At 38.5% G+C, this 27,490-nt stretch overlaps 4 protein-coding genes across 4 annotated transcripts; 2 read left to right on the plus strand and 2 right to left on the minus strand.

The window, feature by feature from the left end:
* Positions 1 to 1,232: 1,232 nt before the first annotated feature.
* Positions 1,233 to 8,127, plus strand: nostrin (nitric oxide synthase trafficking). Its single transcript, XM_063498671.1, has 16 exons — positions 1,233 to 1,338; positions 1,428 to 1,513; positions 1,619 to 1,702; positions 1,900 to 1,962; positions 2,066 to 2,147; positions 2,229 to 2,291; positions 2,865 to 2,963; positions 3,081 to 3,206; positions 4,955 to 5,053; positions 5,147 to 5,272; positions 5,744 to 5,852; positions 5,938 to 6,026; positions 6,153 to 6,278; positions 7,340 to 7,598; positions 7,692 to 7,787; positions 7,881 to 8,127. Exons 1-16 carry the CDS (start codon positions 1,243 to 1,245, stop codon positions 8,015 to 8,017), a joined length of 1,740 nt encoding a protein of 579 aa, XP_063354741.1. The 5' UTR covers positions 1,233 to 1,242; the 3' UTR covers positions 8,018 to 8,127.
* Positions 8,128 to 8,290: 163 nt separating this feature from the next.
* Positions 8,291 to 12,820, minus strand: spc25 (SPC25 component of NDC80 kinetochore complex). Its single transcript, XM_063498673.2, has 7 exons — positions 12,734 to 12,820; positions 11,114 to 11,281; positions 10,610 to 10,675; positions 10,297 to 10,443; positions 10,071 to 10,196; positions 9,251 to 9,349; positions 8,291 to 8,972 (listed from the first exon to the last, which is right to left on the minus strand). The coding sequence occupies exons 2-7, from the start codon at positions 11,259 to 11,261 to the stop codon at positions 8,848 to 8,850; spliced, it is 711 nt and encodes a 236-aa protein (XP_063354743.1). The 5' UTR covers positions 11,262 to 11,281; positions 12,734 to 12,820; the 3' UTR covers positions 8,291 to 8,847.
* A 774-nt stretch (positions 12,821 to 13,594) lies between these two features.
* LOC134644089 (glucose-6-phosphatase 2-like) lies at positions 13,595 to 15,002 on the plus strand. The gene is made up of 5 exons (XM_063496796.1): positions 13,595 to 13,818; positions 13,897 to 14,006; positions 14,082 to 14,193; positions 14,276 to 14,397; positions 14,488 to 15,002. Exons 1-5 carry the CDS (start codon positions 13,601 to 13,603, stop codon positions 15,000 to 15,002), a joined length of 1,077 nt encoding a protein of 358 aa, XP_063352866.1. The 5' UTR covers positions 13,595 to 13,600.
* A 2,440-nt stretch (positions 15,003 to 17,442) lies between these two features.
* On the minus strand, positions 17,443 to 27,354 carry abcb11a (ATP-binding cassette, sub-family B (MDR/TAP), member 11a). The gene is made up of 27 exons (XM_063496798.1): positions 27,306 to 27,354; positions 27,173 to 27,188; positions 27,037 to 27,085; positions 26,660 to 26,901; positions 26,488 to 26,572; positions 25,922 to 26,055; positions 25,656 to 25,827; positions 25,421 to 25,545; positions 25,176 to 25,350; positions 24,973 to 25,086; positions 24,774 to 24,884; positions 24,572 to 24,697; positions 24,287 to 24,490; positions 23,998 to 24,168; positions 23,721 to 23,910; positions 21,948 to 22,029; positions 21,755 to 21,863; positions 21,501 to 21,662; positions 21,300 to 21,404; positions 19,694 to 19,855; positions 19,394 to 19,597; positions 19,069 to 19,310; positions 18,827 to 18,983; positions 18,534 to 18,731; positions 18,224 to 18,430; positions 17,763 to 17,909; positions 17,443 to 17,643 (listed from the first exon to the last, which is right to left on the minus strand). The coding sequence occupies exons 1-27, from the start codon at positions 27,352 to 27,354 to the stop codon at positions 17,443 to 17,445; spliced, it is 3,939 nt and encodes a 1,312-aa protein (XP_063352868.1).
* Positions 27,355 to 27,490: the final 136 nt, after the last annotated feature.

Genomic DNA, 27,490 nt, shown 5'->3' on the forward strand with positions numbered 1-27,490 from the left:
GCCTCTGTGGACACATACAGGACATACAGACCCACCAATAAATGGGGCAGACAATCACAAAATAGGTAAGTATTTAAGTAAAGCTTATTTACAGAGTGCTTTTCACAGACACAAAGTTTATTTCCAACACAAAAAGTAAAAACTAGGAAATGGGGAAAAGAAAAGCAGTAAGTAAAACTAAAAGAAAACAAGAGAAAACTAGCATTCGTAGTAAAGCAGATAGTAACTGAAAGACAAATAAGTAATACCTGGCCTTGAAGAATACCAAGAAGCAGGATGACAGAGGCAGAGGAGAAAGTAATAAAAAGAGAAGCACAGCCAAACAAACCCATTTAACACAAAATATAGAGTGAACGAATCCAGGGCTAGGACAATATCTAATACCCCAGAATCCTAATAATGAAAAATAATGCAGTCTAAATAGGTTTTACATTAAACAACTAATACTCCATTAGCAATTTCAAAGTCAAATTAAACTTTATTGTCATCTCTGCTATATACAGTACAGTATAGAGAGACGAGACGACGAGGCTCCAGTTCCATTCAGTGCAAAAGACAAACAATAAATATAAGAAGAGAAATAAATATACAATCAATAACAATTTACAATTTACAATTTGAATGATTTAAAGTGACCAGTGGAGCAGCTTGTAAACATGAGCAGGATAGACAACTGATGGGTCTGACTTGGCTCAGTTCAGTTTTGTGGGAGGCCAGCTGGTTGTGTGTTTGGATCACTTATGCAGGCCAAACTTACTAGATTTAATTGATTGTTCAACGTTCAAAGGAAGATATGTTTCATACCAAGTAGCCAAAAAAAGTAGAAACTGCTAATTACTAACGTTTTAAACTGTTATTACCAAATAGACATGAAATAAAACCACGCAAGTCCTTATAGAATAATTATTACCAAAACATCACAACCTAACAACCTAAAAGTATTAACTTTACTTACTTTCTTTAACTTTCTCTAAAGGGTTATTAGGAAACTCAGCTGATTTAATTAGCTTGAACATTATATAAAGTAGTTCTATTTGGTCGTATCCTTTTATTTATTTATGTTTGCTAAAAGCGTGGACAGACCTTTTTGTGGTGTTTATATATTCCCCCGTCCTGAATCGGTTGCACATAAACCTGCTGCCTTCCAGCTTGAGTTTACGCTTGCAGCTTCTTCCGTTTTTTTTAACCCCTCTCATTGGAATTTTCCTTTGGCGCAGTGCATAAAGCTCAGGTGGTTTGCGCATGAGTAACTTTGGGAGGAGGGTGGTCAAAGTTCCAGGTACAAAGTCAACAAACAGCCACAGTCTTAAGATGAAGGAACCTACCACCACCTGCTCTGTGAGTATATATTTTTGACTGATCGCACAACTTCCACATTCAAATCAAATGTTTCAGGCACTCACGGTGTATTATTTATCACTTTTCAGTATCACCAGCTCTATCAAAATGTGAAACAATATTCAAAAAATGGGGAATACTTCTGCAAAGAGCTCATGTCCGTTTTCCAGCAAAGGTACGCTGACTGTGGTTAGAAAACACCTGAGTCACTTTAGGAGTTACTGTTTGACCCAGTTTTGTTTTCTTCTTCTTCCTTGCTACAATCTTTTTCCTGTTCCAGGGCAGAGTTGGAGCTTACTTACTCCAAAGGCCTACAAAAACTCGCGGGCAAACTGATCAGGGCCTCCAAAGGAATGTCAAACAAGTAAGGGGGACACTGTCTTTTGTCAGTTTTGTGTTTAACATGACCTCTTCCTGGGACTGATTGCCATGCGGCGTACAGGAATAATAATGTGATGAGCAATAACATGCAGCCACCAAGTTAGATGTGATCAAAACACAGGCAGGTGTCAGGCTAATTAGCCCACAGCTCTAACCTTTTCATGCTGGCTCCCCACTCAGTTCCACCCACAGTGCCTGGTGTCATGTGTCAGATGAGATGTACTCAAGAGCAGACGCCCACAGGTAGTTTTCAACCTGAGTTCACCTCGAGTCTGCGCCAGTCGAATGATTAAACAAATGTTATCTTGAGCTGGAGTTTAAATGCAGATTTATGTCTTCATTTCAGATCAGTAGGAAATGCATTTCAGCAGGAAGCAATTCTGGAAATACGACAAGTCTTAGACGAGCATAATAAGAGGAAGAGGCCTGTATGTAATTCAGTCTTTCCTTTCATCAAAATCTCTCTGCTACAGTTTCCAGTGATAGCACAATATGCCACTCTTTTCTAGCTTGACAGTGCCATTGAAAGAACCGGAAAGCTTGTTACTGCTAACTGGAGTGAGCAACTGAAGGTAAGGGTGTGTTGTAAACATATACAGGGACAGGAATCAGCTTTGGTGGAGCTGCTGAATCATAAACAGTTGCATGCCATTAAAAGGAGGGTCATGCTGAGGAATTATGATACTTTATGATTTTGTTTGATGGCACATTATACTCTGGAATTGTGACCAACCATAACCCTTCCTCCCTTTCAAAATGGGTAGATTTATCATTAGTCACTGTGATGTTTGGCCTTATGAACCATAATGATCATGCATAAAATGACTTTGTTGTGACAGTTTCAAAGAACTTTTTGGCTTGCAATGCAAATCTGAAATAAAGCTTTTTGTTAAAACACATGATGCATTCATTGAAAATCTTTTAAAAAATAACAAAATAAAATGCTGTAATAAAATAATAAAGTGTTTTTGTAGATATGAGTGTAAAATTTCATATCTACAAAAATAAACTCACAAGAAGCCAAGATAAATGATTTATTTTTCAAATTCAGTCTATCCCTTTTGACACACAGCATCACAAAGTAGATGTTGTGCTATTTAAAGTTCATAATAATATATTCATTTCATTTCTTCTTTCTAAACTAGATCAAAAAGAAATTAATTGGACTAACAAGAGAACACGAGGCTCTGTTCAACTTTGTTGAAAACAACAAACACATCTCCACTGAGAAAGAAAAACAGAAGGTACAGAATGTTTCATACTGTTTTCATCACTGCAGTCTTTTTCACCATGGGGGGGATACTTACTGGAAAAAGCTGTCAGCATGGTTGCTAAAGTTTTCTCTCTTTTCTTGACTCCAGATGCTTAACAGGCTGACTAAGTCAGCAGAGATGCAGGCGCGGGTGGATGAGGAGTACTTTAATATCAACATGGAGGGTCATCAGATGAGACTCAAGTGGGAAAACACATTGAAAAACTGCTACCAGGTGGAGAAAATAGTTTCCTACTTGTCATTTTGTGGGCATTTAGCTGTTCCTCTTATTAAGAGTGGCTCTTTATGAGATAACGGGGCTCAGTGACGTAGTCAAGAGTTTTTCATTAGTGTGAAAGATTTCACTTCTGATTGGTTCCAGAAAACTCTGAAAGCACTAGGTCAGCTTATCTCCCAGGACAGTATGTTCTGTATTTTGAGAACAAAAACCACTGAACATCCAGTTAGGTCCAGTCCAGTAGGGAAGTATAAACGACTGTGAATTAATTTCACCTGCTGTGGTGCAAGTGGAAGTGAGAGATCCAGTGGAGAGACATAAATAAGACAACCTCCAAAAAGGGTATGGTTTTGCAGACAAGCCATTCTCTCCTTTTTCCTTCTGACTGACTTTTCTCTAGTTTTGTTACTGGTGGTAGCGATAGTACCTGCAGCCCATTTAGGTTTGCACAGGTCATCCCAGAGGATGGCAAATCCATCAAAAGAAGATTTGCTGTGTCTCCCAGTGCAATCTGAAGAATGTGATACTAAGAAGCAGGCCACTGAAAGGTTACAGTTCTGCAGAAGAGCAATAACCTTGCTGCGGGACAAATTTCTGTTCTTCTGCACATATAGAAAAAGGAGAAGCATTGCTAGTGCCCTCAAAATGGCATCCAGTTGGCTACTCATGCATGTTTTTGACCAAACTGTTAGAAAGAGGCTCCATGAGGGTCCAGTATCTTTCAATAATACATTTGCTCACAACACAGTTCCATGCCTTTTCTCTGAGATGAGAGTAGGTTCACACTGAGAGCATGTGACAATCACAAAAGAGTGTGGAGATGTCATGGCAAATATTATACTGCCTGCAGCATCATCCACTATGACTACTTTGGCAGTGGGTCAGCGATTGTATGGGCAAGCATATCCTTGGAAGGTTACAGAGGCTTGCACTTCCTGTTGGGTGTCAGGATGAAATCTCACTGTTATACATTATGCTAGTGCACTGATCTCTGGGTTCCTCCTGGTGCAGGCCAGTTCCCAGTCTCACATGGCCAGAGTGTGTTGTCTGTTTCTTGATGACAAAGGCAAAGATGGTTGTAACTTCCTCTGGTGTTCTCTAGACTTGAATTTAGTTGAGAACCTCTGGGAAATTATGGATTGATGCCTAAATGCTGACAAAAAGCACCACAGACTGCATAGCAGCTCACTGATGCCCTGATCCAAATCTGGGGGACGATCTTCTAGGACACCATCCACAGTCTCATCAGAATAGGGTCATAAGCATTACTGAGCCACATTATGACTCAGGTTGGATCGGCCTGTAATATCAGGTTTTAACTTTGCCATTTGGTGTAATCTTCAAGGATGGTTGATGATTATGAGTTCTACTAACCGTGGTTATGTAATTTTGTTCTCAATGAATTATGCAACATACATTTCAGTAGCGATTTTTGAGCTTACATTTCTTTCATCAAAATCCACTCTGTGCAGCAGTAGACATTGCATGTATTTTCAGAGATTCCCACATTTATTTAGTGTACACGTTGTTTAATAAGGACACAGTACAAGAACTTGGAGCTTAAGCCTGTGATCTTACTCTGCACATGGTCTTTCCACACATTATGACCTGAATCACTTGGTGCATTTATTGAATTTAAGGGTTAGATGGCAATCATCTAACTTAAGGGCATATATTTGTTGTTATGTGCTCCATGGTTTGAATGGCCATCAAAACAAGGACTTTCTCACTTTCTGCTCTTTCAGATCATACAGGAGCTGGAGAAGCAACGGATTGAACTTCTAGGCAACATCCTGAAAAGATACAACCTCCAAATGTACAGCTTTGGACAGACCCTCAAACACGTGAGACATCCTGACCACCATCGTCCAGTACACGTTGAATCACTGGTATATTAAGGATATTATATCACCTATGCATACTTGTGCTACTTCTAGGGCCAAACACAGATAGAACAGGCGGTCCAAAGGGTGGACACTGATAAAGACATACAAGCCCTGGTAGAAGAGAACAGAAACACCACTGAAGATCACAAAGCCGAGTTTTTAATGGCTGATTATTTCGTAAGTCTTTGGTGTCTGAGAATCTACTGTTGCATTTCAAACCAAAGTATTTTTTTCTGCAGGCGGTCGTCTCTGCAGGGGGCATCTTTTTATGTTAGTGTGTGCGTGCTGCAGATAAAAAAAGTTACTGGTAGGGCCTGACAGAAATCCTGTACCGTGATCTACTCTATATTTACTGTTACATAAATATAGCTATACATATATACAACATATACATTTTTTAAAGATGTGGCTTCTATGGAAATATGATGGTAACCTCAATGAGATTTTTCTGATTTTATAAAATGTAGTTACTATACAGGGACATGTACGATTGGGGTGCAACATGCAGCATGTTTGAAAAGTTTTCAGGACGAATTCAAAGTTAACATGCTACTTTAAGTCCACTCAAATCCTTGTAGATTTAACCATCGATGGTAGATTTTAAAAAAATGTTTCTGATTTAATAAGTGACCAGGTATCTATGCTCAGGAGGAAGACAGCAAATCATTCATGGACAAAGACAGAAGAAGAGAGGCAATCAAGCTTAAACTTCAGCGCCTCGACGAGAATATTACGAAAACAAAGAAAGACTGTGAAGGCAAGCTGTGTTACGCAACTTTTAAAATAACAAGTAAAATCATTTGCTGTTTTTCTGTCATTCTAATTCTTACAATGTGTCGCAGGAATTCAAACACTTATGAAAACATACTCTGAAAATCCATCTTTTTCCAACCAAAAGAACCTTGAGGAAACCGAGCAGCAGCTTGATGAGGTAAATAGTGTACAGTAATGCCAGAGGGGATGTGGATTTATACTGCTGTGTGCTGTTTGATGTTTTCTTCAAACAGACCATGAATCCAGGGTTCCCAATTGCTCACTAATGTCAACTCATGTATAGAATACTCTAAAACTGGATCTCCTGGAGGCTACTCACTACAAACTCTCTACATCGCTGTCTGAATTAGAAGGGAAACCCAAGTCCCATCACCGGTTCAGTGACAGTATTCTGAAATGGAAGGACAAGGTAAGACTTCCATTATGCAGCCGCCTTTTGTTGGCACAGAGGATTTGTAACTAAAATGTGACTGGACTGAATCCTCAGCTTAATAGGAACAGACTTGATAGGGGGTTAACTTTAATCTCTTACTCAGCATACCCCATACATATCTACCAGTAACATATTTAAAGCAGATTAACTGGAACTATAATGGAATATTGGTTTTACTGGACAGATGGTGCAAGTAAGAAACAGGATCTTTTTGATTTTCCCAGAAATAAAAGCACAGTGTGCACAAGTATCTTCCCAGTATCTGCTACCTTCATTATCCCCACCCCTTGCATCTTCAATACTCCATCACCCTTCCTGTCATTCACACGCATGTATTCTGTTTTGCTTCTACAGACTTTCATTCCTCTCCTTCAATACTTCCACCTGCTAGCTTGTTGATTACATATATTTTACACTTAATCAATATTTAGCATCAACTGGTGAATCAGGTTGCTGGGGCAGGTGATTTGCTGGGGCAACAGGCCTGTCATAGCTGGTAGTTTGGTATTGCATCAATAAATATACTTATGTTTGATTCACATGTAGAGGCAAAATGTATTTACTTGAGATAAAATATTTGCCTGTTTTTACTGAATAAACAAGATTATTTTTATTCTATATTATTAGGGATCCTGTCCTTTCCCGTTTCTCGTGAGTCACTGCATAAACAGCATGAATTTTATGCTGTAATTTTATGCTGAATGTAAGATGATTCTGATGAATCATCTTACATTCAAAATCGGCTCATAACATTACCACCTACAGTACATAAAGACACAAACTGTCTCGATGCAAAGCAAATTACAGCTAAATTACACTAAATTGGTAGGTAGGACAGTTTGCTTGCAGGAAAATGAGCAAATGAGAACTTCTCTTGTTATTTCAAGTTATCTTATTAAATTGGAAAAACACCAGAAATAAAAAGACTGGAATATCAAAAAGGCGAATTTTTATTTTATATTACATCGTTGTACAGTTCTGTGTTTACGCTTCTGTAAAGACAAATGCTGTAGTTGAAACCCTTTCTTCTATTCAAGGACTGTGAACATAGTCTAGTTCAGCTGACTCGTCCAGTCAGACTCAGGAGGACACCCTTCAGATCCCGACAGTCACTGAGAGCTTCCATCATTTACAAAGGACCACCTCTGTTTGTGGCACAGCAGTCTGTGGATCCTTCAAAAAATGCCACTGACCAGGTCAGTTCTACAAGCACAACACAGGAAAGTCAAACTGCAGAGAGTGGCAGCACTGTTAATGGAGTCTTGGAGCCTCACACGGAAGAGGACAAAGGACAAGGTAATTCATTTACAGAGCACAGATACAACTGTTTGTTTAAAATTACATCTGGAAATTCAGGAAATTAAAGCACTAAAAAAATATTATTTTTAGCAGATAAAACAACCCCAGAGTTGTGCAGTATAGGAAAATGCAAGGCCATTTACAACTTCACCCCTGAGCACGATGATGAACTGGCTCTGAACGAAGGTAAGTGACACTAAACTGCAGTTTACTAAAAACGTTTGCGTTTCTTAAAAGCAAAGACTTAAAGTTTAGCTGAAAAAACCATTTGTTTCACAGGAGATCTACTAGACATTTATTCCAAGGAAGAAAACGGCTGGTGGTTTGGCATGCTGAACGGGCAGACGGGCCATTTCCCATCAACCTATGTTGAAGAGCTACCTCGGTTAAGCAGCATTAAATCATCTGATGCCTGACCGACCCTGAATCAAATTCTAACCACAGCGATGCCAAACATTCAATAGAAACTTAGTCTGGAAGGAACAATATCTGTGTATGCACTGATTTGAATTTGGTTAATTATTCAACATTTGTCACATTCAGTTCTTGTATATTTATGAAGTGAGATGTACATTCAGCATCTTAACACTGCCCCCTGGGTATTTTGTAATGCTCCTAGAATTAAAGTTGAACATAACAGTAATATCAAATAACAAGTTTTTTTCATAATTTATGTTACACTCGATACAAGGTCGACTAACACGAGGCTTTAATAAAGAAGTGCTTTATTACATCACTGATGTCTGTAGCACGTGTAAAAAAGAGATTTGTAACAAACAAATAAAATAAAACTGTTTACATGAATGTCTGAGTGGTCAGTTCCTTATTATTCAGCATTAAAAGGTAAGCAGTTGTCCAAATGTCCATTCACTCGCTGGGCCCACGCCCTCATTTTAGGTTTAACAGCGTTATCATAGCTAAAGGTGAATGGCTTGGACATCCATTGAGCTGTGGTTTGGGGAAGGCCTCGAAGGGGACTGGCGTGGTCCCACTCCTGAAATTCATATACTTATCTCCAACAAGAACTCGTCTGAAATGATGCCAAAAAAGAAACTTTTTAATAAGAAGAATTCACACGTGTTAGCTACTGAGTACAAAAGATTATTTGAAATTCAAATCTAAGAGTCCTGAAGTTGACTTTTTATTTAAAGATTTGTAATCCTCCAGTGAATCCACCGTGCTTTCTTTAGTCCAAATTGCAGGGAGAATGTCACTGCATGCTTTTCATCCTTCCCTGCGTTCAATTTTAGCGACGAGTCTGAGAGATAAACTCCTTCCTCACATTTGCCAGGAATGCTGGTAAATTATTGGTCTCCTGAAGTCGTTTTTCCAAGACTGGCAAACACTCGAGCACGGGGTCACTGGAGACAACTGTAAAATAGAAAAAAAACACTGACTGATTACAGTGGATGCAATAAAAGAGTGAGCCACACAATATCAGGTTAAGTGTTCCAATGTTTCTGTCCGGTCTCATTTGAACCAATTTTACAGAGACATTAAATATCAGTGTTTTTTGGTCTTCCTATAGCTTTTTAAATAATAATAAAAAGCTCATATCTATATTTGTGAATCTGTTTGAAATTAATACACAGAAATACTATTACATTACACAGGGTTGTGAAAAAAAAAAGTAGAGGTATTTAACTTACTCTGGTATGATCCGCTTTCATTAATCCCCATCGTGATGACATAGGCATTATCTGGATCAGAGGGGTTGATGTTTCGAAAAACAAACTGCAACTTTTCACCTTTAAAAGGACAACAAAGTTCTTGAGTCGTATCAGAAGAAGGGGCGTGTGTCACAAGGTGAAATCGCAACAACCAGCTGACCATCATTAAGATGCACAACACTTTTTCAGTAACAGTACACACGTCCAGAGTTTCTTCACGATCTGATTATATTCACTCTGAGCTGTGCATGTCTTTATCATTAATGATGATACATTCAAGCATAAATATCAATCAGTTCACCATGGTAACAGGGATATGCAGAGCAGAGCCTTCATTTTAATCCACCGAAGGTAAAAATATTACTTTATGATTATAGTCTTTCTATTCAGTGCATTCAGCTCAACCATCAATTAACAATTAAGCAGGAGTTTGTAGGTCAGAATTACTCTAGTTTGGATATGTGCATGCAGACAGCTTCAGAAACATGATGAATGTGGTTCCACTGTTTTAACTAATTTCCCAAGGGTTAATAAATACTCAGTACTCATGTACTGAGTATTTATTCCATTCCAACAAAAAAAATCAAAAAATTATAATAATATTGATTTGTCACTTCTGAATAGCTAGAGCTTTTATCCTTATGTTTATGATACTTTCTAAAATAAAACAACCATATCAGTCATGATCAGTCTAAAAGGAACAGCAAGACCAAAACCTCTTGCACAAAAATCAGTTACAGATAACATAAACAAGAGTCGACAAACATATGTGTATCAAAAATGCATGGTTTTTGCATACCTTTAACCAGCTGTGTTTTGCCGAGGATTGTTCGTATCTCCAACCCCAGATGATCCTGAAAGACGAGTCTGGCTTTTTGGAGATTCTTCAGTCTGTCTTTGTTTGCTTTGTATTGAGATTCAATCACTGAAATGTAGGCAGAAAAAATAAGTACTATACAATACAGTCACAGTTTAATATTTAATTTATACATTACAGCATCAGTGTCACAATCACACAATCTTACGTTCTTTTCTCTTGGTTTGTTCTTCTTTAAGCTTCTCAATCTTCTGGATAATGTCCTCTTTCTGCATATCCTTCTCCTGAATCTCAAATATCACTTCAGATATTGCCTGTCGCTTCTCTTTTAGAGTCACTTTTTTCCGTTCGAGGTCTACGAGGCAAATATTGTGTCAGTACAACTAAGTCCTGAGATAAAGTGAAGATGCCGAAGCAGCATCGGCATCTGCATCATTTTCACATGTACACTTGAACTGAGCAGTATGACCTACATTTAAGGTACATGCATAATACTGTGTGCCTAATTTACTGAAACTCACCTTTTTTGAATGTCTGTATTGTTTCAAACAATATGTCATCATCCTTACACTTCTTTAAACACGTATCTGCAACAGAAAACATTTATTATCAGCCAAATCTGACAACTCTATCATCAAGTAAGCAAATATGTATAATGTTGTAATCCTCTGTGCTGGATGATACTCAGACTGTCTTAAAACACTCCAAAAACACAACTTTGGACCTAGTTGTTATTAAACCTGTAAGACTAAATGTTACTCATAATTAGTATTCTCTTTCTTTGACATGTTTGCCTTTATTGGATAGTGAAGCAGTGAAGATAGGAAAGTGAGGAAAGAAAGGGGGAAAAAGAGATGCAGCAAAGGGCCATAGAGTGTCTTAAAAACTAAAAAGTCCATGTGCAATTTCTTTTCTATTGAAATAAAGGATATTAATAATGAAAACAAGCTGAAAAGGGTAGCATTCGTGACAGATGTTTGCATATGTAGTTACGTCATTAAAAATAAATAAATAAAAAAACTTACCAAGTGCTGACTTCACAAACTGCCTGTGGGATTGGGCCAACTCTGCCGTTGTGTCTATTATGTCTGTGTATGTTTTAAGCTCCTTGTTGTGGATCTCCTCCATTGCACTTGTAAACCTGTCGCTCATGTTTGGGTCAGTGATGGACATAATGGTGCTTTGTTATGAATCTGTGGTAAAACACAAACACAAGCACAATTTTCACTGCAGAGCCAGACAGCTGTAGTGGTCGGTCGACACTGGCGCAGAACAGAATACAGAAAAAGCTGCTCAGAGTAATTTATTTGTCCAGGATATGAGTGTCGCCTACAATCAAAGACATTATCACGTAATGATGAAGATGAAATAGTAATAAAAATCTATAAAGAACATTTAAAAAATAATATCATAAATAAACAGCAACAAGTAACAAAGTTGCGAATAAGACATGAAATTAATTGCAGTTAATTGTTTTTTGATTTAGCGCACAAAGCAGTCAGATAAACTTTTAATTACATTTTTTATTTTATTTTAAAGTGAGTTAACTATTTTAATGCTGAACGCGCTCTCAATGCTGCTGTTTATTTCTAACATGAAGGCTGTACATTAGAGCTGTGAAACTTGAAATGGATAGAAACGAACAGGGTTACTCTGTGTGCTCAGCTCTGACACTTCCCTGTAGCCTAAAACGAAGATGAGACCTTGCTTTGTGAGCAGATTAAAATGAAATTGATCTAATCGATTGAACAGGTATTTGTGGTATTCTCTGTATTCTTTGCTCTGTTTACAAAGCTGTGTAAACAGCTTCCAGCAAGGTAAAACAGCCTTAGCAGCAGATTAAAGATCAAGTATAAAAACATTTCTTGCATCATGTATGCATGTAAATCACAGAATCTGATGTACAGCTACTGCTTAACAACTTGCACACATTCCCCGAGCAGAGAATCTACACGGCTTTTAAGACATGCTGTAAATAAAAGAATCTGAGAAAATGTGGCACTTTCTGCCAAAACATTGCTTCGTAATAAACCCCTCAAGCGGCTGTGTGTAATCTAGCAGTGTATTCTTGGTAAATTGTTAATTTTATAGTTGTTAGTGCTCTAGTAAACTTTTTTCCCTTTGGCTTAACCAATGTACAATGACCCAGAGGTTATGGAGATAAAAGCAAGATTAAAAAGTACAACAGTACAGAATAGGCTGTGCTGTACTGTGTTGTATTTACATTGATCTTCTAAAAGACTATTCTAAAAGAATAGTTATTCACTGTGGCTGTTAGTTCCAGCAAACAATGACAACAAAACATTTCAAAGCATATCAAAGAGTACAGCTGAAACCATCGTCAGTTAAAACAGTTTTAAATATTTACTGGCATAATTAGTTATTTAATTAGTTCACAATCGACCTGTCGCTAGTAACAGCTGGCTTTATTATTTAAATACAAGATTATTTGTGCATATCGGACAACCGGTGACGTACCAGCTACACTAAAACCTACTAACAACATTAGCATGCTAATGCTAACGTTAGCCGGGGGAACATTTGCGGTTAGTTCGTCATCGATTAGCTTGCAAATGAAACCAAAGAATATTTTACAAATGTGGCTTACACTAGTCAGTCCATTAACGTTTCAGTGTAACACTCACATGTTTTGAAGAGAACTCTAGATTTACGTCTTGCTGTTGCGCAGGTCGTTATTTTCAAAAATCCGCGGTCTACACGTAGGGGGCAGGCACTCAACGACAACCGGAAATTACGTTGAATCATTCATATTATTTCCTCTGCTTTCAAATTAGCTAAAAACTGTCATGTTTTTAAACCGAGAAAACAAGGTTTAAAAATATTAAATAGCCCACTCCTCTTGCTAAATTTATATTTATAATGATATATATAATGTTTTCAGGATGTTTTATGCTGAAACGATATCCCACCTTGTGGTCAGTATGTGGAAGTTCAGATGGATCCGAAATTCCGTCCAAACTATATAAAACAACATTATACTTTTTTCAGTATTTGTGCTCTGATTAGAATGGGAAGATAGCTGAATGCTAACAGATGTACTCAGTGAACTCTACTGTGCCAGATGCCAGATGGGCTGTGTTTTTCTCTTGCAGCATTATAGGAAGCTCATTTTGTTGCTACGTTCACTGAGAATGAGAATATTAATGAGGCTGAAAGGATCCAGCAGGTTACGTGGAACTGTCTTTCTTCGTGTGTACAATGGCTAATATTTAACAATTGTAAAAGCAATGTTCTGTGAAAAATCTAATGTCTACATGCTCAGGGTGTAAACAGTTTTGTAACATGTCTTAAAATGCTGAGCCCTAATGGCTTAGGAACATTATTTTATGTTGGGTTCAAAGCAAAGATGTTGCAGTTGTTGCCATGGCTTCATTTAATGATTTATGATGCCAGGTTGAATATAAAGTTCCTGAGGTAGGAAAGGGCTCACGGTGCTTTAGCTGGCATTGAAGAAGAAGCTGTTGCAGTTGTGTACATAGATAGGGAACCACATGGATTTTGTCTACAGCTTTGGTGTGCAGGTTATACAGTACCTGCAGAACAACTACTGGCAATACCATGACTTCATTGATTTTGTGTCAGTAGTGGGTGACCCTCGTAATATTTTCTCTGTTTATTTCCCTCTCTGGTTCCATCTCAGTCACAATGTTGGCACCAAGATGATTTGGGTGGCTGTCATTGGAGACTGGTTCAACCTTATTTTTAAATGGTAAGCCTACTCTTAGGTTAGCATTTGTATCTTTATTTTATGTATTTCTGAACTTTATTCTTATATTTTCTTTTGCAGGATTTTATTTGGTCACCGACCTTACTGGTGGGTGCAAGAAACACCCTTCTACCACAATGATTCAAAACCACATTTGGACCAGTTTCATATAACTTGTGAAACAGGGCCAGGTTAGTATGCATGTACGAGTCAGTACTTAAAGCTATTAAAGTCTAGAAAACTTTATTTAATGTTTCTCTGAACAGGCAGTCCATCTGGTCACGCCATGGGCTCATCATGCGTGTGGTATGTGATGATCACTTCTGCTTTAAATTTTGCTCGGCCCTCCCGTGCCTCATCTGTACGCAGCTTTCAAAGGTGAGAGGTTATATACATCTTTACAATTAAGTTAGTTGTCTTGTCTTTTTTTGTCTTATGTAAATATTTATTATTCCTACAGGTTTTGTCTTCTGAGGTCCTTTTTGTGGATGACTTTCTGGGTCATTCAGATAAGTGTTTGCATCTCCAGGGTTTTTATTGCAACACACTTTCCACATCAAGTTATCCTCGGTGTTTTCACTGGTGTGTTCCACTCTGCTGTCAAAAAAATATCTGATATATCTGTTGTTTTGTGTAAGGCCTAAAAATCTTTTTTCTTTCTTTAATGTGTAGGCATGCTGATTGCTGAGGCCTTTGATCACATCCCCTCAGTCTACAATGCAAGCTTGAAAGTTTACCTCCAAACCAACATTTTTCTTTTCTCTTTCGCTGTTTGCTTTTATCTGCTCTTTAAACTGTTGGATATCGATCCCATGTGGTCAGTCAGCAAAGCCAAGAAGTGGTGCGCTAACCCAGACTGGATCCATCTCGACACGACGCCTTTTGCCGGTCTGGTTAGAAACCTGGGAGCCTTGTTTGGTCTGGGCCTGGCAGTGAACTCTGAGATGTTCATTCAGAGCTGCAAAGGGAAGAACGGCTGCAAAAGTATGTTTAAACTCATGTGCGTGACTGCAACGCTCACATTTCTGCAACTGTACAACTTTATTAAAATGCCCACTCACAATGAGGCTCTGTTTTATATACTGTCGTTCTGTAAAAGTGCTTCAATACCTCTCGGTGTGGTTGCTGTTATTCCTTACTGTGTTAATTTGCTTATCAGAGAGCATGAAGAGAGGAAGCTAGCTTAGACTGTGGAGCAGCTTTCAAGTTTTACAATATTACCCCCAACACTTATTGATCAAGGATATCAGCAAGGTTGAATGGTAGTGTTGGCAAACAAGTGTAAATATGTATGTGTATTATGGAGGTAATCACATGAGGACTGAAACAGTGTATGTTTTAAAAAGTTGCATTTGTGGGTTTGAATAGCATGTTTTGAAATTTTCATTTGCTTGATCTGTTGCTTACCTGAGTCCATTCTATGGTGTTTGTTTTATATGTAAATCACAATAACTGTAAAGACTGTTGAATTTCTTATTAAAGAGTTTGTTTGGGACATTATACAACCCTGGAATCATTTGGGAGATGCTTTTGCCTGAAGTGTTTTCCCATTTTTTCCTTATGAATATCCATCCTTTTTAGGGTTTACGCCCATGTTTAAGAGGTTACACACAAATTAGAGCACAAATGGTTTTTGAAAACTTCATTTTGACAGTTTACACCACAAAAGCCTGAAACAAAATCAGACCTCCAGATTTTATTGTGACCCATTAGCCCATCAGTTCTGTGTAAAAGTCAATAAAAACAGATAGATAACAAGTAAGATCCCTTACCACTGCAGCTCAGATGAAAGAACAGGTGAAATTCTAGATTATCAGAAATGACAGTTTATCGATATTTATATTATGTCAGAAATGTCAATTATAAAAGTATCATTTTTAGTTTTTAAGCACTTTAAATGTATGGACATACAGCTTGCTCTGCATGCATTGAATAATCTCTTGTAGTTCTCTTTAGGAAAACTTAGATATTAATCAGCCAAAATAAATGAAGCAGAACAGAAGCTCTGATGTAACTAGATTAGGCAGATTAGTTAAACTCCCCGGCAGAACATATTTCCACGTTTTTCTCCACCATCCCGGGTTGCTTAGCATCCAGCGGCACCTGAGGCTGGCTCTGAATTATGTAACTGTCCTAAGTGCGTAGGCTCCTCATTAAGCCCAGCTCGAAGAAACATCTGTGTGCCTGGGTGCTTTATTATCAACTGGTACTGAGGGTGCAGCAACAGAGAACCACTCAGCAGCCTGAACTCTGTCCACTCCAGCTCCAGCATAGTTAATATAAATATTTATGAAAACTAATTTGCCTAAGAAAAGAATTTTTTTTCAATACAGCTACAATTTAAAGGAGAACTTGCTTTACGTATAAAGACCTCTGCTCACTATGTTATTGGTTATGTTTAAATATAAAATGAAAAAAAAATTGATTTCAGCACCCATGAGCAAAATATTTCCTCCTTACAGATAAAGTACTCTTTCTGACCTCAAAAGGTCCAAAGTTCCCAATTAAATGGTGGTTAGCGCTGCTGTGTCACAGCAAGACCGTCCTGGGTTCAAATAAGTTTGCCAGATGGGGCCTTCTTTCTGGGTTAGGTTAATTGGCAATTAATTGGCTGTAGGTGGTAATGGTTGTTTATCTCTCTGTATTAGCCCTGTAGTAGACCTATGACACATTCACTGTGTGCCCTGCCTTTTCCTCTCTGGGAGCTAGGATGGACTCCATGCTACCGTCACATGAACTAGCTGAGTAGAAGAAAATAGATGCTTAACTATCCATAATAACTTCTGTATGTGAAGTTTAAAACAATACAGTAAGTATTGTTTGTATTGTTTTAAACTGAAGAGAAATGTTGATATTTTGGTAAGAAAAAGCCATACCAAAACATTAGAAATAGATTACTTTAATGATTGTATTATTATACAATTTTAATATATATATATATTAAAAAAAACCACAATAACTGTGGTTCAGTGATACAAACGTGGCTTAATACATGCAAAAGTCTTTATCCTCATCTTCTTCATTTATAAATACTCATTACAGGCAAATAAATGTACAAAAAAGAGCTTTATCGTCACATAATTGATAACAAAAACAGATTCTTGTGCGGTTTAGATCATTCCATTTGGTGTTATTTGTGCAAAGTTTAGATGTGGAGTCGGTGGTATCCCAGTACTTACAGACAGATTTTATGGAGTTAAGTATATTAAACGTTTATGTGTCCTTCATAGTTTGGGGAAACCTGGAGATGAGTATCACTATTTATTTGAATATAGACAGAAATATCTGCCTGTATATTTTAGGTTAAGACCAAATGCTTATGAGATGGAGTTAATTAGCATTAAGGATATAATTGTACAGAGTAAACTGCCAAATTTTGTAAAGAAATTGTATCTGTATTTGGACATGGGAGATTTGCTGATAGATGTATTGATTTTTTAATGATGATGATGATGTGTACTGAAGAAAAGAAAATTTGTATATTTTCTTTTTTTTTTATCCTGGGAGGAGTTTTATGAAAACGAAGTAAAGTTATGCATTTAAATGAGCAGGATATGAAGGACGATTTTCCAAATGGTTCAAGTTTGCAACTAAACGGCTCTGTAAAGACAATAAGCTCATATAATTCTAGCTGACTGGAGCACCTGTTGTGACCAGTTTGTAATAGGCGCCCCTCTTGGCCATGAGTTTATCATGTGTGCCTTGCTCAATGACAGCTCCATGAGACATCACAGCTATGATGTCTGCAGTCTGGATGGTTGACAGCCGGTGAGCGATGACGATGCAGGTTCGTCCTTTTCTTGCCTCATCCAGAGCAGTCTGCACGGTCTGCAGGACAAAAAATCTTTGTCATCAGCGAGTTCCTTTTGTGTGTCGTGGATATATGATATGGATATGTTTTGGCAAACTTTCATTTAAAAGACTAGATTAGAGGACTTAAAAGTTACCTTTTCACTTTCAGTATCCAGGGCAGACGTGGCCTCATCTAACAGCAGGATCTTGGGGTTCCTGACAATAGCACGTGCAATAGCGATGCGTTGTTTCTGTCCTCTTGACAGCTGCGAGCCCTGGGCACCAACCTGAGTCTCATATTTCTACCAGTTTGAAAGAGAGAGGCGTAAAAAGCAGCAAGTTATACTCTAAGTTCACCACAAGTCATCTTTAAAATGTGTTTGTTTGATTTTTTTTTAGGATAGTAAACCTATACTAAGTGCATTTAGCATCCGCTCTGGAAAACGCTTGTCTGCACATTGTGCCAGTTACCTTCTGAAAGTAACTATAGGCAATCAACATCACATTCAATTTAGCTTTAATTCTATGTTAATGCTTAGTTCGCTTACTCAGCTTTTCTTTTTAATCAAAAAATGACTGACCAGACAACATTTCATGTCATTTCAGTCCTACTCACATCAGGAAGCGTCATCACAAAGTCGTGAAGATAAGCTTTCTTAGAAGCTTCAATAATCTCCTCCATGCTGACACTGCGGGTGTTATCTCCATATTGTATGTTCTCAGCTATACTGCAGTCAAACAAAACTGGCTCCTGGGACACTATCCCAATCTGAGATCTTAGGAAAGGCACATTGACTGAATGAGATGGGACGCCATCAATCACCTAAAAAGAAAAGGTGACACAGTTACAACAGAGTGAATGGTTTTGCTCACACTGAATACATTTTGTGTATCTGAAATTAACATTTAAATCAGTCAACACACACCACTTGCCCTTCATCAGGGTCATAGAACCTTTCCAGCAGTTGAACGCTGGTGCTTTTCCCGCAGCCACTGCTCCCAACAAACGCCAAAGTCTGCCCGGGCTTCACAGACACACGGAGGCCCTTCAACACCTGGGTGTCCGGTCGTGTCGGATAGGTAAATTTGCAATTAAGGAAATTTATTTCTCCTCTGAAGTTTTCCTAAAGATGGATGACAAGATTCACAAAAGTAACACTGGGGCTACATCTTAAAACTCATGAACCATTTCAATGTACAGTTATTGACATTCACCAACCCATTTCTCTCCATCTGAGTGGCTTATGCTGATTTTAGGAACTCTGTCCAACAATTTGAAAAACTGGGCAGCAGCAGTTTTGGCTTTGGCATAATCTGGAGTGAATGAGGAAGCTCTGCCCAGTGCTGTCCCACTGATCACGACTGCTGAAATCACCCTGGGGAAACACACGACCACAGTGTTGTTGTTTGGCAATCACATCACAAAGCTGAAAATGTCAAAAAAGTAAGATTTTTACCAACCTAAAAACAAACATATATTGCAGACCCTCAGCCCTGACCAGGAAGCCTCCATATCTAAATGAAGCAGCATAAGCCATGAAGATGACACACTGAGCAAAACCAAAACAGAGCCCATAGATGTTGGCTTTCTTCTTGGCAGACTTATAAGGTAATTCAAGTTTCTGCTCATACGAATCCACAAATGAGCTCTCTTTGGCCAAACCTGCAATGGTTCTGATGTTGGCAAGAGCCTCACTGGATACCTGTGGGAGAGAAATCACTTAACCACAAGAAATTCAAAGCTGCCTGTGTACTGGTATGATATTAAAATGGAAGATGAGCTTACCTGACCTGCTTCTTCCATTGCCTTCTTATCTTCATTTGCGAAACCTGTCAGCATTTTGGCTTGGAATACCCCAGACAGCCCAATGAGCGGCAGGAAGCACAAAATTACCAATGTTAATTTCCAGCTGAAGTAGAAGGCAATGATGAAAGAGACTCCTATGCTGGTCACTGAGTTAACAATCATGCCAATCTGGGATCCTGTTGCCTACAGAAATTATTCAAGCATGTTAAAAAATATTAAAAAACAAGATTTTAATTGTAAAACCAAACTGTGAAAACAGTCCTGTAGTTTCCTACTTACCCCCTGAACCATGGATGCATCTGTGGCCAGTCTGGTGGTCAGAGCTCCAGGACTGTTTATAGGGTTATCAAACCAGCCAATCTCTTGTTTCAACATGGCCTGGAAGCCCACTTTTCTCAGGCGGCGCGTCAGAAGCTCTCCAGATTTAGCAAAAGAATATCCCTGTAATATTAAATGTGCACTGTAAAAAATCCATAAAATACAGTATTGACCCTTTAACCACACATTGATTATTACCATTACTCTGTACTCAGTTCATTTTAAAATTTATTTATACAGCGCCTAATCAGAACAACAGTCGTCTCAAGGCGTTTTATATTGTAAGATAGACCCTACAATAAAGCGAACCACGCCCGCCATCTGTGGAAACTTCCTTAAAAAAAAAAGAAAGAAAGAAAATGTACTGGCAGAAAGTTACCAGTAATTTTTTTTTTTAACAGATTTTTTGTTTGTTTATTTGTTTGTTTACAACATGTATTAGTATTCAACTAAACAAATGCTGTTCTGCACAGTGTTGTAGAGTACTGAACTGCACTTAATAAAAACAGCATTTTGTGCTGTGCTTCTACTTTTATATCTGCAGTCATTCAAGTAGCTCAATACTTTTTGTGCAGTTGTGACATAAACATGAGACAGATGAAAATTCTGTGCTGGTCTGGTCTCCTTAATAGTTTCACTACTACAGACATTATTTTATCCAATCTGCTAACCTTCTTCAGAAAAATTATGGCCCTTTTTCCCTTCCCATGGCCCTTTAACATAAACCAGTGACACACTCCGGGACCTGATCAACCCTGGCAGGGCCTCTTTGGATGAGGGTGTCTAGTGATAATGGCTGAAACACCCGATGAATCCAAGGTCCACTACTGACGATGTGTCCCAAATTTTAATATGATAATTTAGATCAGATCTCTAATCCCTAAACCTAACCAAGGAAAAATGGCAGATTAGCTTGGGTAAAAGAACGAAAGTTGAGGCACACAACAATGTGTGCTGCTGGTAAAGTTTCTGGGCTGCTTTTCCTCATAACAGCCATCCCCCAAGATTTTCTCCATTTAAAGCAATGCATTGTCAGGGATTGTAACATCTAGTCCTTTTAATGAACTCAATTTATGATGATAATGTCAGACCTTTGGATCTTGTACTGTGGTTTGAACGGTGTTTGTATGTTTTCTGTTGGAGTGGAAAGCAAATGTCCCCTCACTGGTACATTAAAGATTTACTCTGCTCCACTCTAATTTAATAACGCTACCAACAGTTTATCCACTTTTTTTGGTATTTATGTTGCCTTTGCTTCTGTGCAGTAATGAAACCACAGTATAATTTAAACCCACGTTGCCAAGCCCCACCTGTTTTAGCTATCTTGACTCTGTTATGATTGCTTTCATGGCACGCCCAGGCAATTCAGTCATCAGATAGCCACACACATGTAGAACATGTGCAGAAAGGCAGGAGTTGCTCACATGTCGCCTGTCTAATTCTTCATTTTTGTCATACCTATCACATTATTGCAGTTCATCTTCTTCTAGAGACATAACAATTTCTCCACAACTGCTATTCTAGATTATGTTTTGTTTTTAATATGTCTAAAATTGCAACAGCATACCTGTAAAAACTGTGAAATGAAACTAGTCACGGCCACGATGCAGAACAGAACACATATCCCATTGATCTGTTTCCTCTGTTCATTCAAGTCCTGAATTGCAAAAGTCTGTAAAAACAAATACCAGTGAAATATTTTAGCCCTTGCTCAAATCAGCTGTACATGTAAAAGATGACATGCGTTCTTCATGAGAACAGCTCTTACCCCAAGAATCTGGCTGAACAAGACGGCATAGATGGGGTTGACAGAGCCGTTGACCGCAGCTCCCAGTGAGCCAAGCAGCATGTAGGGCCATTCCTGCTGATTGTACTTAAGGATACGCGCAACTGGAGCAGGCTCTACATGTTCTTCCACCTCATTTTTTTGCTGTTAAAAGATATGTGTAAGGACCATTGTTTTTCATAGAACAGTTATTAATTGTCTTGGCATATTACATAGCACGAGAGGAATCTCTGTACATTTTCTGATGTTATATTCGTGTCCGTAGCAATCTTGAGGCTGCCTGATAGTGCATCAGGGACAAAGTCATTTGACAACTGGCTCCAAGATCGCAGCCGCAGAGAGCTCCTGCAGGTGTAATATAGAGAATATCAAAGTATTTTCTTAATGATGATCTTTTCTCATGATCTCCTTCAAGTGGATTTACTGTACCTTTTACTGGATCTACGGCTTCCACGGCTAAACCCCCCTGCTTTTAGATCAAAGTCTTCTTCAGGAGCTTCACTAATCACATCTGGAAGTAAAACAATCAGGCATTAACGTTTCCTTTGAGATTTGACAAACACAAGAAATAACTATAACATACTTCAAAGGATTTCCCCTTTGAAATGCCCAGACAGCATTTAATGTTTGGCCTTGACTGAAGCCATTAATTCAGCATAAGCCATAGGTCCAGTTCTTTTGTGGCATTTAAGCTACATATGGCCCACACAGCACCACAGCACCAAAGCTGTAAGTGTCATGAACAACCCAAGGTCCAAGCCTTTTGCTATGTTGCTATGTGACTGAGAGCTTTGAAATGTGCTCTTTCAACCAGTCAGGAAGGCCTTATTTGCATGCGATAGTGTGGAACAGCACAATAGGAGGTGTAGATGGTGTAAAGGGTGCAGAACCTTTAATTATGCATCATCACAATGTAAAGCAACTACACCCTCTAACTGTATCAGACAAACAACAGGCAGCCAACTTGTTATCCTGACTTTCCAACCGTGCATGACAATGTCTGTCTAGTCCAGATAAATATGGCTTTAACAGGGAAAAACATACAAAATGAATTTGAGAAATCACCAAAGGTTGGAACATATTCTCTATCAGATTAAATTTAGTTCTAAATTTAAAATTTTAAATTTAGTTTAACCCTTTAAGACCTACCATAGAACCAAGTCCGCCAGAGCTTATATTATATTTTTACATGCTGTAGTGCCAATTTTGGGAGCATTTCAAGTTGATATACATCAATACAACCATTACAGCCCAAATTTTAATAATATGTATGCATTAAGTGCATAGTAATTACATAAATTGCAAAAAAGTGCAATAAACTAAAAAAAAACTGAAAATCGTTTTTGTTTTTTTAACAAATATTTCTAGTTAGAGAAATTTAAGAGGCTTATCCCTCAAAACTGTAAATACAAAAAAGTTGCACAAACTAGTTTCCCACCACAAGAAATTTATTTGAAGTGTCTTCATAGTTTTACTTTTGAAATACACCAATTTTTATATACAGCAGGAAAAACGAAAATAAATATTATAGTGCAAATTTGCAAAAAAGCAGCATATGCATCAAAATAAACTATTTCCAGCAGTGCAATTTGAGTTCTAAGCATCCCAGAAACGACACAGAAAGTCATAAAGTCAAAGATAACTTTTAAAAACACCAGTATAGGCTCTGAGGCCCTGACAGTAAAAAAACCTACATTTCCGCGGAAATGACGTCACTTCCGGTTTCGGACAGGTAATGGCGGACATGCGAAAGTTCGCGCTGACCTCTATTCCAACGTAGGAAGTGTTATGAACAGCTGATCGACTCGGCAAAGCATGTTTCTGGAATATTATGTTTTTGTTGCTGCAAGCGCTTTTTATGCAGTTTTTGCAAAGCTATATGTGGAAGGAAAATGTGACCTAGGACAAGCTGATGGCATAAGATGTAAGTACAACTTCTCCGGTTTCATATGCAAAAAAAATTATTGCGCTAGCTTACGTGGTTGCAGTGATACAGGGATTTAAAAATAGATACGCAAATGGTAGCGGGGGCGCTACGCTCGGCTCTAAAGGGTTAAATGTTCTACATCATATTCTGGACATATTTGGGCATTTGATTTTGTTTAACATTTGAAGATTATAGCATAAATTTTGATCCAGGCATTTTCATTTTCTTGCACCAAAAGTCCAAATCTAGTAACTGACAAACCACATGAATCCTACCACTAGTTGTGTTGGTTTGGCCTTGGCTTTGCAGGGTGACCAGAGTGAAGTAGACGCCTTGCTTCCCCAGTAACTCGCTGTGTGTTCCTCTCTCCACAGCCTGCCCGTGCTCAAATCCTATAATAACATCTGCATTTCTAATCGTGGAAAGACGATGAGCTATAGAAATCGTCGTCCTGCCTGTGCGCACCTGCAGATATGGTTGTTATTAGGGTGTCAGTCCACTACACAAGATGCTAATGAAGTCAAAATGTATGAAATATAAAAAATGTCTCACATTATCCAGTGCTTCCTGGACTACAGCTTCACTTTCATTGTCCAGGGCAGATGTGGCCATATCCAGCAAGAGGATCTTGGGGTTTCGGATGAGCGCACGAGCTATAGCAATACGCTGCTTCTGCCCTCCGCTCATCTGGCCTCCGCCTTCACCCACCATAGTTTCAAATTTCTGGAGTATAAGAGGCAAAGATTTTTTTCATTGATGTTAAAAAGTACAAAATTACAGCACATGACTGTAAAACTGCTGTAACTTCTGCAATTGTGCTGTATATCATTTTTAAATGTACCTGTGGTAGCTCCATAATAAAATTGTAGGCATTAGCCTCTTTTGCCGCCTGGATAATGTCTTCCATGGTTACTCCAGGTCGACCAAATCGGATGTTCTCTGCAATGGTGGTAGCAAACAGCACTGGCTCCTGCTCAACAATCCCAATTAGAGAGCGTAGCCACTGGATGTTCAAAGTACGGATGTCATGACCGTCCAAAGTCACCTGAAATTGTATTACAAGACATTACAACGAAGCCCCCAAACATCTCATTGTCTGTGTCTGAAAAGTTTCTCAGATAGTTACCGTTCCTTCCTTTGGGTCATAAAACCTTTGAATGAGCTGGACTGTGGTGCTCTTTCCAGATCCACTTGGTCCAACAAATGCGGTGGTTTCTCCTGCTCTGATCTGCATGCTCAGATTATCTAAAATCTGAAAAAGGTTGTTGACTTTCAGTGCGTGTAAAACTGAAACGTGACAAAAAAAAATATCAAGCAAAGAATGTTACCTTGACATCGGGCCGGGATGGGTAGTAGAAAGTGATATTGTGGAACTCAATATCACCTTTTACTTTGTCTAATTTGTGACCTTCTTCTGATAGACAATCAATTTCCGGTTCCTGTGAAAGTAGCAACAAATAAACTTAATTCATTATTTTAACGTTGACTAATTTGGGTCTTCTGGTTATGTAAGTTAGCTGGTTTTACCCGGTCAATTGTCTCAAAGATACTCTTTGCAGCAGCGCGACCAGAAGCGAAGGCCTCCAGGCACGGTGAGGCCTGGCCAAGGTTCATTGCTGCCATGAGTACACCAAAGAAAACCTAAAACAAACACAGCAGCATTAAAAGTCAACAGTTTTCCATCTGTTTATTCTACAGAGTATTACCATTTAGAATTTAATATTTCATACCTGAATAAGAGTACCAGCCGTCATCTCCTTAGTGTCGATGACCAGTTTAGATCCGTACCAAAAGGCCAGACCATAGCAGAGGAAAATGATGCACCACAGGTATCCCTGAAACACTCCTATGATTGTTCCTTTTTTAACTCCCCAATTCTGAGCTTCCACAAGGTTTCTGTCATACCTGTGCAAAATTTGTATTTTAGCATCATTACAAATAAAAGTATTAGCATTTATATGGTACTACAAAATACCTTTCAGCTTCTTTTTCCTCCCCTCCAAAAGCTGCTACCGTTCTGATGGATGACAGGACCTCATCAGCCACGGCCCCTGCCTTTGCATAGGCCTTAAGCTCTCGTCCTGTCAGTCTGGCCACAGCCTGCAGGAACCAGGAAGAAAAATGCACAAAATGAAAACATATCAAAGCTTAAACATAACAGGACAAAAGGTATCTATCCACCAACTCCTAACTGACTATCAAACTCTTACCATAGCCATCAGTCCAGCACCTATACCAATCAGAGGGCTCACAGCTATGACCACCAGAGTCAGCTTCCACCCACCAATGAATCCAACCATGAAGCCAAAAACAAATGTAGAGATCCTCTCAATAAATATAGACACCTGATCAGCAATGGCACTGTTAATCTTGTTGATGTCGCTATAAAAAGAAAAAAGCAACAGAATGTGTAAAAACATGTTGAGCAAAACAGTGATAACAGCCTGATCAGCAGGCAGAGAGAGACACAACGTACTCAGATATCCTCGTGTTTAGTTCACCCACAGAGTTGCAGTCGAACCATCCAATCTCCATTCGCATTACTTTTCTGAAATAAGTCTTTCGAATTCTCTGTGTTTGCTTTGCAGCCGCCGTCACCCAGAATGCAATCTAAAATGTGTTTTTTAAAAAAGGACATCACATTATACAGACACAAGCCATGCATTTTCAGAAAGGATTTAAACAAACTCCATATTTTTATTCTTTAATTCTGGATTACTCCTTATTCTGGTTCTTGGTGCAGCTCATCAGTTCATCCACAACCTGAAACAAACCTTTCCCTTTCAGGAAACTTTTCTTCTGATTGGCTGCCCTTCATATTTAGAAGGTATGAGCAGCACATGGAGGGGGGATGCTGTTCTTACACAGCCATGAGCCTGAGATGACCATGTTAAAGATATTCCCTCTCATTAACAGCACAAAGGCCAACAGGTGATAGTAAATGGTCTTAAATTGAGTGCTAAGTGGATATTTAAAATTATTCACCAGAAGTGACAAAAAATAATCAAAAATTAAAGCTGAGTATGTAACATGCATACTTACCTGAAAGTAACTAACAATCAGAACACCGAATCCAATCCCAACATAGTAATACGCAAACAAGGTCATCTGTGCTTCAATATCCACCCTACCAAGAGAACAAAACTGAGTAGCAGTAACAACAATAACTCTTTACTGTAGCAACAATCTCATCTGGAATAAACAAATGACTTACCCACAGTAGAGTGTGGTGTTTTCATCCGTTTCATACACGGTACCGTTAACCCAGTAAATAGTATTGTTGTTGCACGTCTTGTTGGGATCTTTCAGCTCTTGGACCTCGCGCTCATAATCCACAAATGTGTTTGTCATCATGCCATAAACGAGGAGCATGAGCGGTGAGGCTGCGCCGTGTACAAGGGCACACACACTCCCCACCACCATCATCACGATGTCTTTCCAAGTGGCAAATCGGAACTGAAAATGGGAAATTGTGGATTTGTGCTTGTGGGTAAAAAGAATGTTTTGTGCTTATCTACCTTTTTTTGATGATTCAAGATCAAAGGTAAGGAAAAGAACAAACTTTTATAGAGTCATGGAAAAAATATTTACCAGCTGAAAGTATCCAACACTCAGAGCATTTTCTTTTTTCTTCTTTTCCCTGTAAAACATGTAAATAATCTATGACTGTAAATGACAGAAAAACTGCAAACACACAGCGTGTTAATGTCTCCCATCCCAAACTTACCCATTTTGACTGTCATCTGAAAAGAAGGGAAATTATAATTACAGTAATTGCTTAGCTTTTTTAAGCAAAACTATTAGTAACATATATGTAATGATATTTTGTCTTTTTTTCCCACTAAAAGTAACTCACTCACCTTCTTTATCTGCATGTGGGGGTGAGGTAAGACTAACTTTCTTCTTCATGTTTGCCGCTCTGACTCAGGCAGTTGTATACTTACTTTCTGTGGATAGAAAAGTTAAAGATTGGAATAAATATCAGTGTAACTTAATATACTTTAAATGTAATGTAAATGAGGCAAGTTACACTGTATTTTATTGG

Source organism: Pelmatolapia mariae, linkage group LG16_19, assembly GCF_036321145.2.
Source record: "Pelmatolapia mariae isolate MD_Pm_ZW linkage group LG16_19, Pm_UMD_F_2, whole genome shotgun sequence".
Taxonomy (NCBI): Eukaryota; Metazoa; Chordata; class Actinopteri; order Cichliformes; family Cichlidae; genus Pelmatolapia; species Pelmatolapia mariae.